The sequence below is a fragment of the Arachis hypogaea genome, chromosome 20, assembly GCF_003086295.3.
Source record: "Arachis hypogaea cultivar Tifrunner chromosome 20, arahy.Tifrunner.gnm2.J5K5, whole genome shotgun sequence".
Taxonomy (NCBI): Eukaryota; Viridiplantae; Streptophyta; class Magnoliopsida; order Fabales; family Fabaceae; genus Arachis; species Arachis hypogaea.
The window spans coordinates 25328051-25341231 of record NC_092055.1 but is presented as its reverse complement, the minus strand read 5'-3'; the positions used below and the strand labels follow the sequence as shown (position 1 = coordinate 25341231).

The 13181-nt window shown below is 39.6% G+C and overlaps 1 protein-coding gene and 1 long non-coding RNA gene across 2 annotated transcripts; one reads left to right on the top strand and one right to left on the bottom strand.

Moving 5' to 3' along the window:
* Nucleotides 1-9545: 9545 nt before the first annotated feature.
* On the bottom strand, nucleotides 9546-13065 carry LOC140182529 (uncharacterized). Its single transcript, XR_011878288.1, has 2 exons — nucleotides 11145-13065; nucleotides 9546-11027 (listed from the first exon to the last, which is right to left on the bottom strand). It is a non-coding gene; the product is annotated as an uncharacterized lncRNA (long non-coding RNA).
* Nucleotides 9546-13181, top strand: LOC112784677 (inositol transporter 1). Its single transcript, XM_025827969.3, has 5 exons — nucleotides 9546-10183; nucleotides 10674-11009; nucleotides 11285-11392; nucleotides 11485-11670; nucleotides 12342-13181. Exons 1-5 carry the CDS (start codon nucleotides 9965-9967, stop codon nucleotides 12993-12995), a joined length of 1503 nt encoding a protein of 500 aa, XP_025683754.1. The 5' UTR covers nucleotides 9546-9964; the 3' UTR covers nucleotides 12996-13181.

Here is a 13181-nt window from a genome sequence, read left to right as displayed (position 1 = left end):
CTTCATCACAATTCTGATCTTCCTTCCATCTCTTGACATGGAGCACATAATCTTTGGATAGCCATGGAGAACTACGTTCAACACGCAAGACATCCACTTCTTTATTAAAAAAGAATTGGAAGGAATTATCCCCTTTGTCACTCACGCTAAATCCTTCCGGTTTTCCCCATATAGCCTTTAAAGCATTTTCCATGGTTCCAATTGAGAAGGTTTTGGAAGCAAAGAGTCTGCCATAGAGACTATTGGAGCAAGCGTTAATACCTTCTGATATGTCTGCCTCTTCCACTAGAATCACATTCCTACCTCCTTTTCGGTTGTCTTCCTCGGTCCGATCTTCATTCCTCGTTGTCTCAGCCATGCAGATTATGTAGGCTTGTATTGAGATTTAATTGACGTTGACAATGTAGCCTTGACGGCAGTAGAAACTCCATTAAGAAACCCTAACAGAGCACTAAGAAACCCTAACATTTTATTAGGTATTTAAACTAATAAAAAAAATATGAAACTATATCTCTAAGTATAAATATAACTACTTCAATTCAAGAAGAAATAAAATAAGTTGATAAGTTTTAACAAGTAATAATGTTGATCATATTACTTTGATTCCAAAAATGAATATGGTACCAACAAATAAAATAATAAAACAGTCCTAAGTAGATTTCAACAAAGACATTTCTCAATATTAATATCTTCTATTATGATAACAAAAAAGGTTTAAGGACAAACTTTATCTCATGTTAAATTGTACTTGCTCATATTGGTTTTAACACAAGACTATAAGAGGGTTTGATAATATCTTTTAGGGTTAACAATTTTGATTCTTATAATTTTGACTTAAAATCAAAATCGTGTAGAGGAAGAGGAATGTGGCGATGGTGCCGGTGAGAGAGAACACTATTGCCATCGCCGGGAGAGAGAGGTCGCGAACAAAGAGATAGAGAGAGGAGAAGCTCGCATCCATGCTTCATCCCTGTTTCCCATTAGCACTATCATTACTGTTGGAACACACCGTCAAAAAAAGGCACTGTCGAATTTTACTTAAAATTAACAGCAACAACATTTAATTTATTTGAATTAAGAAAGAATCAAAGAAAAATTGTGAGAAAGAAAGAGGTAGGAGGGAGCGACGGGTGATTTTGATATTGATGAAGATGATGATGGAAGTGTAATAGTAGTGATAATATATCCATTGAAATGAAGTAAAAATGATGATGGGGAGGGTTGTTGGACAAGGGTGTTACTGGTGGTAGATGAAGTAGAAGAAAAATATTGGTGGTGAGTGAAAAAGAAGAAAAAGAAGAGAAACCAAGGAAATTGAAAAAAAATTGAAGGAGATTATATTTTTAAATTTTATAGTTTGTAATTATTATTTTGTTAAGAAGGATATTTTGGTTTCATGAATGATTTTAAAATAAAATTAAATATTAGAGACATTTTGAACAAAAAATATTAAGGATGATTTTGATTTTAGCCAAAATTATAAAAATCTACTTAACTCTATCTTTTATTATAATAATAAAAAAGGTTTAAGAACAAACTTTATCTCATATTAGATTGTACTTATTTAAATTGATTTTAACATCAGAGTAAAAAAATTTAAAAAATTTATTTATAAATTATTAAAAAATGTCTACAAATTCAACTACTAATGTTGTTTGAAAAGAAATATTTGAAAAATAAAGATCCTTATATAAATATTTTAATTTCATCACAAATTATGTATTATTATCGATAAATATATTTTTTACTTTAAAAATAGTAAAATAATTTTTTATTATTTTTTATATTAAAAACAGTTAAATTTAAATTTAATTAACTTCGTAAATTTTGTATAACAATAATTGTTGTGTTTTCATTTAAAAAACTAAAAAAAAATATTTAATATTTCTTCGTACGAGATACGGATTCATCTTTTATCATTTATTACACAAACCTTAATTTTTCTGTTTGAAAAAAAAAGTACAAACTCAAAAAGGAAACATCAAAACATAAGATAAAAAATTATCTAAATCCTAAGAAAAAAGAACACAAAATATAGGAAAAAGAATCATTCAAATCCTAAGAAAAAACATACAAAACATAGAAAAAAGAATCATCCAAAACTAATAAAAAGAATCATCCGAAATTTAGGAAAAAGAAACATAAAAAACTAGTTAAAAGAATTATTCAAAACCAAATAGGAGAGGAGAAGAAGAAGAACCATAGGGTGACTGGCGACAACATCTTGGACGGTGTTGCGTGTACGGTGGGAAACTCGTGGTGGCGCGTTGCGAAGAGGAAGCCACGGAGGCCGCGCATTGCGAGTGGAGGAGTTGCCATTGATCGGAGTAGTTGATCGCGCGTCGCGAATGGGAGACTAGCGATGACTGCGTCGCAACGGATGGGACCGCGACGGTGCAAATGAGTCGGGATGGTGGGCGACGGTATCGACGAAAGAAGGACGGCAACGGGATGCGTGGAAGAGGCCCCGCAGTGCGATGAAAGACGCGACGGTGGTCGGTGGGCGGCGGAATCGAAAATGCGTGGAGACGACGGGGTTGTAGAAGGAGAGATTTGACCGTTTCCAAATGAATGGAAAGAGATTAGATTTTTATGGATTGTTTTTATTGTATATTATAAATGTGATTAGAATAAATGTAGAAAGAATTTTTTTTTAATTTTAAATTTTGATTTTTAAATTTTTATTTATTTATAAAATTTAAATTATAATAGAGTTGATTTATGTTTGCTTGTAGGGAAGTTAGTTTCCTATACTTTTCGACTATGGCTTGGTTTGGTAAAATTTTTTGAAGAGGTGTTTGTACTTTTTAAAAACTCAAGCTCCTCATTTTGTGTTTGGTAAATAAAAAAGACCATGTGCTTGTACTTGCAGCTCTTAAAAGATTGGGATACTTTTGAAAACACCTAAGATAGTTTTTTAAAGTTAGTTTGTACTTTTCAAAATTTAAAAGTCTAATATAATATGAGAGATGAGAGAGAGAGGGGGGAAACACTGAGTGGGGTAGAACTAGGATTTTTCAGAAACAAGATCCTAGGATTTGGAATCGAGAAGAGTACCAACGTTTGGAAAACGTTTCCTTTTCAATTTTTGTCAACAATCTGCCGAATGATGTTTCAAAGAAGGAATTATTTCACTTGTTCCATTGGACAGGACGAATTAACGACATCTATCTGGGTCGAAAGTTGAAAAATGGTTTTGTGTATATGTTTGCTTTTATACGGTATACAACAAAAGGGGGAGCGATGAAGGCCATAGCCGAGATGCATCATACAAGGATAAGGGGGAAGGTTATCTACGTAGGTGAAGCCAAATACAGAAGGGCTATGGGAGGAGAGAACACTGGAGGACGCGAAGGGGATTTGGCAAGATCTGAGGAGGAGACCAGGCAGCTTGAGAAGGGTGAAAGTTCTACAAGAGTGGAAGAAACTAAGAAGATAACACCAGTCAAGGATAACCAAGGAAAGGGTTGGACGAAAAAGGTTGAAGTGCCAGTAGCAAAAGAGAATTTCGATTGGCTGTTAAGGAGTTTAGTAGGTGGAACCACAAGACCGATGGACTTCAAAGCTTTACGGAGAGCCATCGTCAACAACTTTCCCCATGTTGTTGAAGTGAGAGAGCTTGGTGTGTACAAAGCCCTACTAGTGTTTGATTCGGTGAAGAATGCGGAGGAAGCGTTTACCTTCAAAATGAATAGCTTCTTACAATTCTTTTACAGGGTCTGGAGATGGGAGGAATCTGAACGTAGTGAGACTAGAAGAGTATGGTTAGAATGTCATGGAGTGCCTTTACATGTCTGGTCAGTGGAGACGTTCAACATAATAGGTGGTTTATGGGGTAAAGTAATCAAGTGCGATGATGTGACGAAGTCTGCATTATCATTCAGTGTTGGGAGAGTGTTAATCGATACTTGTGTCTTTGACAATATCAAAGAAAAGATTCATATCACGGTTGGAACTAGTGGTTTTGATATTTTTGTAAAGGAAATAGGGCATGCAATATACGAAGATGAATGTTTTTTGGAAGACGCAAGCGTGAAGTCAATATGTGCAAATGCTAGTTCACAAGCCGGAGAAATATTGTTGACGGCGGCAATGTGTGATCCGGCGGCTGACCTAATCAGAACACGAGCTTATGACGGTGGTGAAGACAAGGGTACAATGGTCACAACAGACATTTTTTTGAATGATTGCAATCAAAAAAATTTAATTGCAATAAAGGGACAACAAATGACGGATCAGGTCAAATTTAAGGGTGTTAATGACAATGGTGATTTTGGGGGATTTGATGAGTGTATAGAGTGTGAATCAGAAAAAACGGTTACACAGATATGCACTGGAATAAGAAGTGGGACCAAACAGCTAAGGAATTTTAACGGTGGAGTTGGGACAAATGGGTTTATACAAGGGAGAGAGGCCCACAAGGTTAGTAATAACGGTAAGCAGCTGTTGGGGCATTCAACCTTTGGGCTTGAGAAAGAACTTTGGTTTGATGGGCTGCTGAATGGAGTCCAAATGCTCCAAGTAGGTGAGGGCCAAGGCAAGCTAAGTGGAGTGCAACGTGAGGCTGGGCTGGGCTCCGTGTCTCCTAGCGGATCTGGGCCTGGAGACCTTGATGAGAGAAGCCAGAATATAGGAAGCGGAGATGAGGACGGACCGGGTCAGCAGTGGGCTCGTGGATCCGGGTCGGAGAAGCAGGGTAGGGCAGACAAGCAGCAACGAGGCGGGTATGGTCAGGGTCAGCTGCCTCCCTGCACTCGTGGGTCGAAGTTGTATGAAGGTGGCTCAACCAGGGGAGTTCTCAACAAGACCAGCCGCGCGTCGCTTTCCGTGGTGGATGCGGTGGATAACCGGGACTGCACGCTTCACTCTGCGTCGAGGAAAGCCACTGCCGACTATCCTGGCGGCGCTCCTGGCTGGCCTGGCGGGGAAGCAGAGGAACGAAGCCTTGCCCTGGTACAATGCACCGGTGAAGAAGCTGGGAAAACGGTGGGACAAAAACCGCCGGCTCCATTGGATGACGAACCGGAAGTGGAGAGTTTGGTTAATGAAGTAACCGGGCAGTCTGTACATGGACGGGAAGAGGAAGGTGTGGATCAAGGCAATATGAATAACCGGGATAATGAGGATGCTGGTTTTGAGACAGATATTGATAATACACCACCAGATTATGATCAGAAGGGCTTGTAGACAGGTCAGACAGTAGAGAACAAGGAAACATTGAAATTAGCTGTGGAGTCAGGTGCAGTTTTTTATGATGATGAAGAAGATATTATGGCGATCTTACAAAGTCAGAATGAAGCAATCGCAGCAAAAAGAAAGCTGGCAAAACAAAAAGAGAAAGCTAGGAGGAGCAGGCCTAAACAACATCACAAGGTGTGTAAAATTTTTTTTAAATGATTTACAGTTGTTGGAATGTTAGAGGCCTAGGAGGGCATGGTAAGTGGAGTATGGTGAAAGAGTTGAAGAAAAAATATAGATTGAATATGCTAGGTTTGATTGAAACCAAGAGGGAGGTTGTGTCTAGGTATGATGTAGCACGTTTGTGGGGCTGTGATTCAGTGGAATGGGATTTTGTGGAATCTGTCGGTACATCGGGTGGTTTATTATTAATGTGGGATAATTTCTTATTTACAAGACTGAACTGTTATAAAGGGAATGGCTGGCTGTGCATTGAAGGTTTGCTGACAAAAAGTAATTTCAAATGTGCTATCTGCTTGGTGTATGGTGCACATGTTCGGAGTGAGAAACTGGTAATGTGGGAGGAGTTAAGCTACATGGTAGGTCTATGTCAGGTTCCATTTTGCTTCATGGGAGACTTTAATGAGATACTACATTTGGAAGAAAGGAAAGGAGCTACTAGCCTACCGGCATCTGCGGAGGATTTTAAGGAATGGGTACAAGATTTACAGCTAGTTGATTTACCATTAACTGACAGGAAGTTCACATGGTTTCGAGGTAGATCTTGTAGCCGCATTGATAGGATTGTGGTCAGTTTGGAGTGGCTTGAGGAGTTCCCAGATACCCGGTTGAAAGGAGGACCGCGAGGCCTATCAGATCATTGCCCTTTGATTTTAGAAGATGCTAGTATCTGTGCGGGCCCAAGACCTTTTCGCAGTTTGGATTCCTGGTTTACACATGAAGGGTTTCTGACATTGGTAAAGGATGAGTGGAGGAAATTGGGAGGTGGCATGTTTACAAACAAGTTGAAGGCGTTGACAGAACCGCTCAGGAGATGGCATAGGGATAATTTTGGGGACATGGACAACAGGATAAAGAAGTTTGAGGAAGAGATTAAGAAGATTGATGATAGGGTTAGTGCTGGTAGTTATGACGGAACAATGGAGGCTAGACGTAAGGCTCTGGTGACTTGCTGTGCGAAGTGGTATGTCAGAAAAGAGATGCATTGGAAACAAATGTCCAGATCCAAGCATGCTAGAGATATGGATAAGAACACTAGGTACTTCCATAATCTAGCATCGGCAAGAAGGAGGAACAACAGAATCGACTCTCTAGTGTTGGATGGAAGATTGGTACGGAATCAGGCCAGAATAAAGACTGCGATTGTGGGTTTTTATAAAGAGCTGTATAGGCAGGAGCATGCCCCTTTGGTTGGAATCCGTGATGGGCTGGTTAAGCAGATTACTGAAGAAGAGGCAGCAGTGTTAGAGGTAATGCCATCGACGGAGGAAGTACGAGAGGCAGTGTGGGATTGTGAGTCCAGTAAAGCTCCAGGTAGTGATGGCTATAATATGAACTTCATAAAGAAATGCTGGGATGAGCTTGGTCAGGAGTTTACTGCAGCTGTGCTGGGCTTTTTCCAGAATGCAAAGCTACCAGCAGATGCAAATGTTACTTGGATGGCGTTAGCTCCAAAATTTGTGGGGGCCAAGGAAATCAAAGACTTAAGGCCGATTAGTATGGTTGGCTGTCTCTATAAGGTGATATCCAAAGTGCTGGTAAGAAGAATGCGATCAGTGATGCCACATCTAGTGGGGGAGACTCAGTCTGCATTTGTAAAGGGCCACAAAATACACGATGGTGCCCTCATTGCTTGTGAGACGGTCCATTGGCTTAAGCTGCGGAAGAAGGAAGCGGAAATTGTTAAATTGGACTTTCAGAAAGCCTATGACAGAGTGAGATGGAGCTTTGTGGATATAGTGCTTCAGAAGATGGGTTTTGGTATTAGGTGGAGGACCTGGGTGAAGAAATGTGTGACTACAGCATCTATGTCAGTGTTGATCAATGGGTCACCAACCAAGCCGTTCAAGATGGAGAGGGGCCTCAGACAATGCGATCCTCTCTCTCCTTTCCTGTTTGTTCTTGTTGTTGAAGTTCTGCACAGGATGGTGGGGGAGGCGGTTAGAAATGGCAGAATTTCCCCACTGCTGGTGGGAAGGGACAATGTAGAATTTTCGCATCTCCAATTTGCAGACGATACCATCTTATTTTGTCCACAGGAAACGGAGACTTTAGTGAATTACAAGAGGCTCCTGCGCTGCTTTGAGCTAATGTCTGGCCTGAGTATCAACTTTGAAAAGTCGAGCCTGATTTCAGTCAATTGTGAGAAGGAATGGGTGACAAATATGTGTGGTTTGCTAGGTTGTGCCGAAGCGGATTTACCGGTCAGGTACTTAGGAATTTCCCTTGGGGCTAATCCTCGGTTGGTGAAGACCTAGAAACCAATCATAGACAAGGTGGAAGACAAGCTGAGCTTGTGGAAAGCGAGATCTCTCAACAAAGCGGGTAAGTTGGTCCTCATAAAATCTTTTCTCAACAGCCTGCCAGTTTACTACTTAAGCTTGTATAAGATGCCAAAGGGGGTTGCAGAGAAGATCATTGGGCTTCAAAGAAGGTTCTTGTGGAGTAAAGAAGATGGGAATAATGGGATACCTCTGGTGAAATGGGAGGTAGTTCAAGCTCCGAAAAAGCTAGGTTGCTTGGGGGTGGGAGATGCTTTAATTAGGAATGCATCGCTTCTGTTCAAGTGGTGGTGGCGTTTTTCTAAGGAGGACTGCCCGCTTTGGAAGAAGGTTGTTTGCTCTTGTAATCAGTTGGACCCAACGGTAATGTTGTCAAACCAACCGTTGCCATCTAGAGGGGGGCCGTGGAAAGATATTTGCCAGCTTAATATTACGGAGCAACATGTTCGAGATATGATGATCAGGGGCCAGTCCATGGAAGTGGGAAATGGCAGAAAAATCCGTTTTTGGGAGGATGTTTGGTTACAAGATGGCTCTTTGAAAGATTGTTTTCCAAGGCTCTTCTCTGTTTCAAATCAGCAAGGATCCGTAATAGGGGACTGTGGGTTTTGGGATGGGCTAGAGTGGGTTTGGGACTTCCAATGGAGGAGGGAACTCTTCCAATGGGAGTTAGAGTTGCTCAATCAACTTCACGACCGGATACGGGTTGTAAAGTTAACGAGTTACAGAGAGGATTCAGTTGTATGGAAATTTGATAAAAATGAAGTTTTTTCTACTAATTCTTTTGTGCAGGTGCTACAAAAAGAGACTCTCTCAGCTGACATCACGAGCTACAACTTCACAAGCTCCATTTGGAGAGGCTTAGTTCCTCCAAGAGTTGAACTTTTTACTTGGTTTGTACTAGTAGGAAGGGTAAACACGAAGGAGAGGCTGAGTAGACTTGGCATTGTTAATCATCATGACAACATATGTGTATTGTGTAAAAAAGATATAGAATTTGTGAATCATTTATTTTTTGCTTGTGAGTTCACGTGGCAGGTGTGGTGTGCATGGTTGACGTTTACTGATAGAGCTTGGGCCATTCCGGGAACGGTCAAGGAGTTCTTTGAGAGTTGGACTGGAGTAGCAGGTGGGAAGTCTGAACAAAGAAAATGGCTGATAGGCTTCTGTGCGATTATTTGGAACATCTGGTTGGAGCGGAATAGCAGAGTTTTTCAGAGGGTAGAGACAAGTGTTGAAGGAGTGAAGATTATGTCCTTCTTGAGTTACAAGGAATGGTGTGGAGTTGATCCGTTTGGTTGTTGATGGCAATGCCAGAGATGACAACGGACTACAACTTTCTTTTATGTTTATGTTTGTTTTTTCTTGTCCTGTGTTCTTTCTGCTCCACTTTACTGTGTTGAGCTACCTATGTTCAAAAAAAAAATAAAAATATCATATGTTAAATAATTTTCAAATTTAATAATTATATTTTTGTCTATTATAGTATTTTTAAATTTTAAAAACTATTTTACTAAATGTAATTGATGTTGCTTGTGTTTATTAAAAGCTATTTTTAATTTGATTTACCAAACATAAATGTTATAATTTTTAAAAAATCATCTTTTAAATGTTAATTTTTATAAGTTACTTTTTGAAAAGTAAAAACTTTATCAAACTAAGCTTATATGTGGCTATTTTATACCCGGATTTAGAAATTTGTGTTTTTGTTATTTAAATTTGTCTATTTTTTATTATTTTTTTTAATTTTAGAATCGATATTAGAACACCATTCTAATTTTAATCCTGACAAAGAAATATAAAATAAAATTTCAACAAATCAATATATTTATAATTCACGATAAATAAATTGAAAATTTATATATATTTTCGAATATTTACAAATAATTTCATGCACGAATGCACAATTAAGCTTTAAAAAATCTCAATCCTCTATTAATTTTTGTCCAGAAAAATTTGGCAAGATATTGAATATTATTTTTGGATCTCTTAAAGCATGACACCTAGGCCTAATTCAAAAAAGAGTAATCGGGAGTAAGTTGGACACGTAACTCCCGCCTTGTTTTGGTATCAATGAGAGTGTTCCAGTGTTCGTGGCGGATTGGTCAATCAATCAATCATTAATCATCCTTCCAAAAAAGAGGGACCAAAATGAAATTCCCGTGAGAATCCTTAAAAATAAAAACTTGTGGGGGAAATTGTGACTATCATTCAGCTTTTACCATTTGCTGGTGGTGGTGGTGGTGATTCATAGAAAATAGAAGATGACGATCACTATGCACTCGACGCCGGGGAGCTCAGGGTACCTTGATTTGTACCCGGAGCGGAAGATGTCATTCTTCAAGAACCCTTTCATTCTCGGGCTCGCTGCCGTCGCCGGCATCGGCGGACTCCTCTTCGGTTACGACACGGGTGTCATATCAGGAGCTCTTCTCTATATCAAAGATGATTTCGAGCAAGTCAGAAACAGTAGTTTCCTACAGGTACGCTACGGTATGCAGAAACCGTGCATTGAAAATTGAAATTGAATCATCCTAGTTGCTGGAGCCTGGAGGTATCACAAATGAGCGGGGCGCGCGAGTTCGAGCCGACGGGACAAGTCAAAATTAGAAAAAACGACGACATATTTTAAACGAGTCAAATAAATGCCAAATCACTCGACTCATCCGAGTTAATAAATTGGATGGGTCAATTTGTTTAACTCGTTTTTTTTACTTGATATCCATATGTATAAAAACAAAAAGCTAATTAACAAAGAAGAGAGTAGTTCATACACCTAAAGAAGGAAAAACTAGTGAGATGCGTCAATTTATAGCTCGACCTGAATTTGTTTAACTTGAGGTATAGAAGCATAGCTAAATTGACTCGCTTCTAAACTAGTTGTGATGTTAGGGACTCAAGTCGCTCAATTTACGAGCAATTCGAGCCTACTGGCAAGTTACCGCTTGTTGCTCTAATTGATGGAGTTTTCAGGAAACAATTGTGAGCATGGCAATTGCTGGCGCAATAGTTGGAGCAGCGGTAGGTGGTTGGACGAACGATTTCTTTGGTCGAAAGAAGGCCACCCTCTTTGCTGACGTCATCTTTGCTCTTGGAGCCATTCTCATGGCTGCTGCGCCTGATCCTTACGTTCTCATACTCGGACGTCTTCTCGTTGGCTTGGGTGTTGGTGTTGCTTCTGTCACTGCTCCTGTCTACATTGCAGAAGCATCGCCATCTGAAATAAGAGGATCTTTGGTAAGCACAAATGTGCTTATGATCACTGCTGGACAGTTTCTTTCCTACCTTGTCAACCTTGCTTTTACAGAGGTATCATAATTTACTTTCCTGATTCCAAATGAAATGTAAATGCAATTCAAATGCCAAATTAGCAAGTTTGTTAATTAGTTATTCAGTTCAGTTAGACAGCTGGCAGCTGAGCTGTTAGTTAGTTATTTAACTAACCTGCTGATCATCAGTGTAAACCTGCTGATCATTAGTGTGATTTTGCCGTTATCTTTTAATCAATAAGAACCAATCAGTGATGCTATTTGACAAATGCTATGTTTACTTTTGGCTATTAATTCACATTCTTCATTGATCAGGTTCCAGGAACATGGCGATGGATGCTCGGAGTATCAGGTGTGCCAGCAGTTGTTCAGTTTGTTTGCATGCTCTTTCTTCCCGAATCCCCAAGATGGCTATTTATAAAGGTACACAATTGCTTTGAGAGTTGTGTCAAAAATGCTACTTTCGAAAGCTACTTGTTTAGGAAAGCATCTTGAGATTTTGCTTTCATGTACAGAATAGGAAAAATGAAGCAGTTGATGTGCTTTCTAAGATCTATGATCTTGCTCGCTTAGAGGATGAAGTTGATTTCCTCACAGCTCAATCGGAGCAAGACCGCCAGAAAAGGAAGAATGTCAAATTCTGGCATGTTTTTCGATCAAAGGAAATCAGATTGGCTTTCCTTGTTGGAGGAGGACTTCTGGTAATAAAATGTTAATGAGGATACAATTCTTGCAAAACAATGAAACATAATTTTCTTGTAGTAGAAAGACATACATGAACTCATGAATACTCTTTGCATTTAATATGTTAACTAGAATAATTCTGCTTTGCTAAACATGTTTTGAATTATTTAGAAACTGCGTCAAGTTTGAAAGCAGCTCATAGGAAATCAGAGGCTCGTTCTAACTTTTTGGGTTGCTCTGAAACATAATTATATACTTGAAATTACCTAGTCATGTGATCATGGCTTGCTGCTTACATCACGGGCATTATATCAAATTAAATTTTTTTTGCATGGTGTTTGTAATGAGTGTTTATAACCGTTCATTTCAGGAGCTGATATTCTATTGACTAGAAATAAGGGAATGTTTCTGATGAATATCTCTCGTGCTAAATCTTCTGATTTCTGTTGACTTAATTTCACTCTTGGCATATACATAAAAGAAATTAGGAGTTGAGTGTTAAATCTTTTCATTTCAGCTTTAATTCGTATTACCTGTTTCAGTCTGAAATGCTGTGTAATTTGTTGGCTGTGATTTCCTGTTTAAACTCATAAAAGAAAACCACCATATTTGGCATTAGTTTCCGACTCTGTATTTAAATGTAAGCAACATCAGTTTGTTCTCACAGAATACTCCAATGGTTGTGCAGTTTTTTCAGCAATTCACAGGTATAAACACAGTCATGTACTACAGCCCAACAATTGTCCAAATGGCAGGCTTCCATGCCAATCAGTTGGCTCTACTGCTGTCCCTCATCGTCGCCGGCATGAACGCTGCTGGAACAGTGCTTGGCATTTACCTCATCGACCATGCGGGTCGAAAAAAATTGGCTCTTTGCAGCTTAGCAGGAGTAATAGTATCTGTAGTCCTATTGGCCCTTGCATTCTTTAAGCAGTCAACATCTTCAAGTGAGGTGTATGGATGGATTGCAGTTGTGGGTTTAGCCCTCTACATTGGATTTTTCTCACCAGGAATGGGGCCTGTGCCTTGGACCGTGAACTCGGAGATATACCCCGAAGAATATAGAGGAGTGTGTGGCGGCATGTCAGCTACCGTTTGCTGGGTGTCTAACTTGATTGTGTCAGAGACCTTCCTCTCCATTGCTGACGGTATAGGGATCGCTTCCACATTCTTGATTCTTGGTGGCATAGCGGTGGTTGCGTTTCTGTTTGTGATTCTGTACGTTCCAGAGACCAAGGGATTGACATTTGATGAAGTAGAAGTGATATGGAAGGAGAGGGCTTGGGGCAAGAATCCCAATCCAAACACACAAAGACTTCTTGAGGAGGGAAGTCACTCCTAGGTTCATATATCAATTCATCCCCCCAAGCATTTCTCAGAGGCCACTTATATTAGTTGAATTAGTATTTTCTGCATTAGCCTCTTCACTCACACGCCCATATGTATGTGGTGCATATGCTTTGGTGATTATACTCTGCTGGCTACGGTGCTTTATATATATGGTGCATATGCTATCTATTCTTGCCTA

Excerpts from the sequence above, each read along its gene's own strand:
- LOC112784677 (XM_025827969.3), top strand. The coding sequence starts at position 9,965 with ATGACGATCACTATGCACTCGACGCCGGGGAGCTCAGGGTACCTTGAT. Across the intron at positions 10,184-10,673 it reads GAAACAGTAGTTTCCTACAG|GAAACAATTGTGAGCATGGC; the intron begins GTACGCTACGGT and ends TGGAGTTTTCAG. Across the intron at positions 11,393-11,484 it reads CAAGATGGCTATTTATAAAG|AATAGGAAAAATGAAGCAGT; the intron begins GTACACAATTGC and ends TTTCATGTACAG.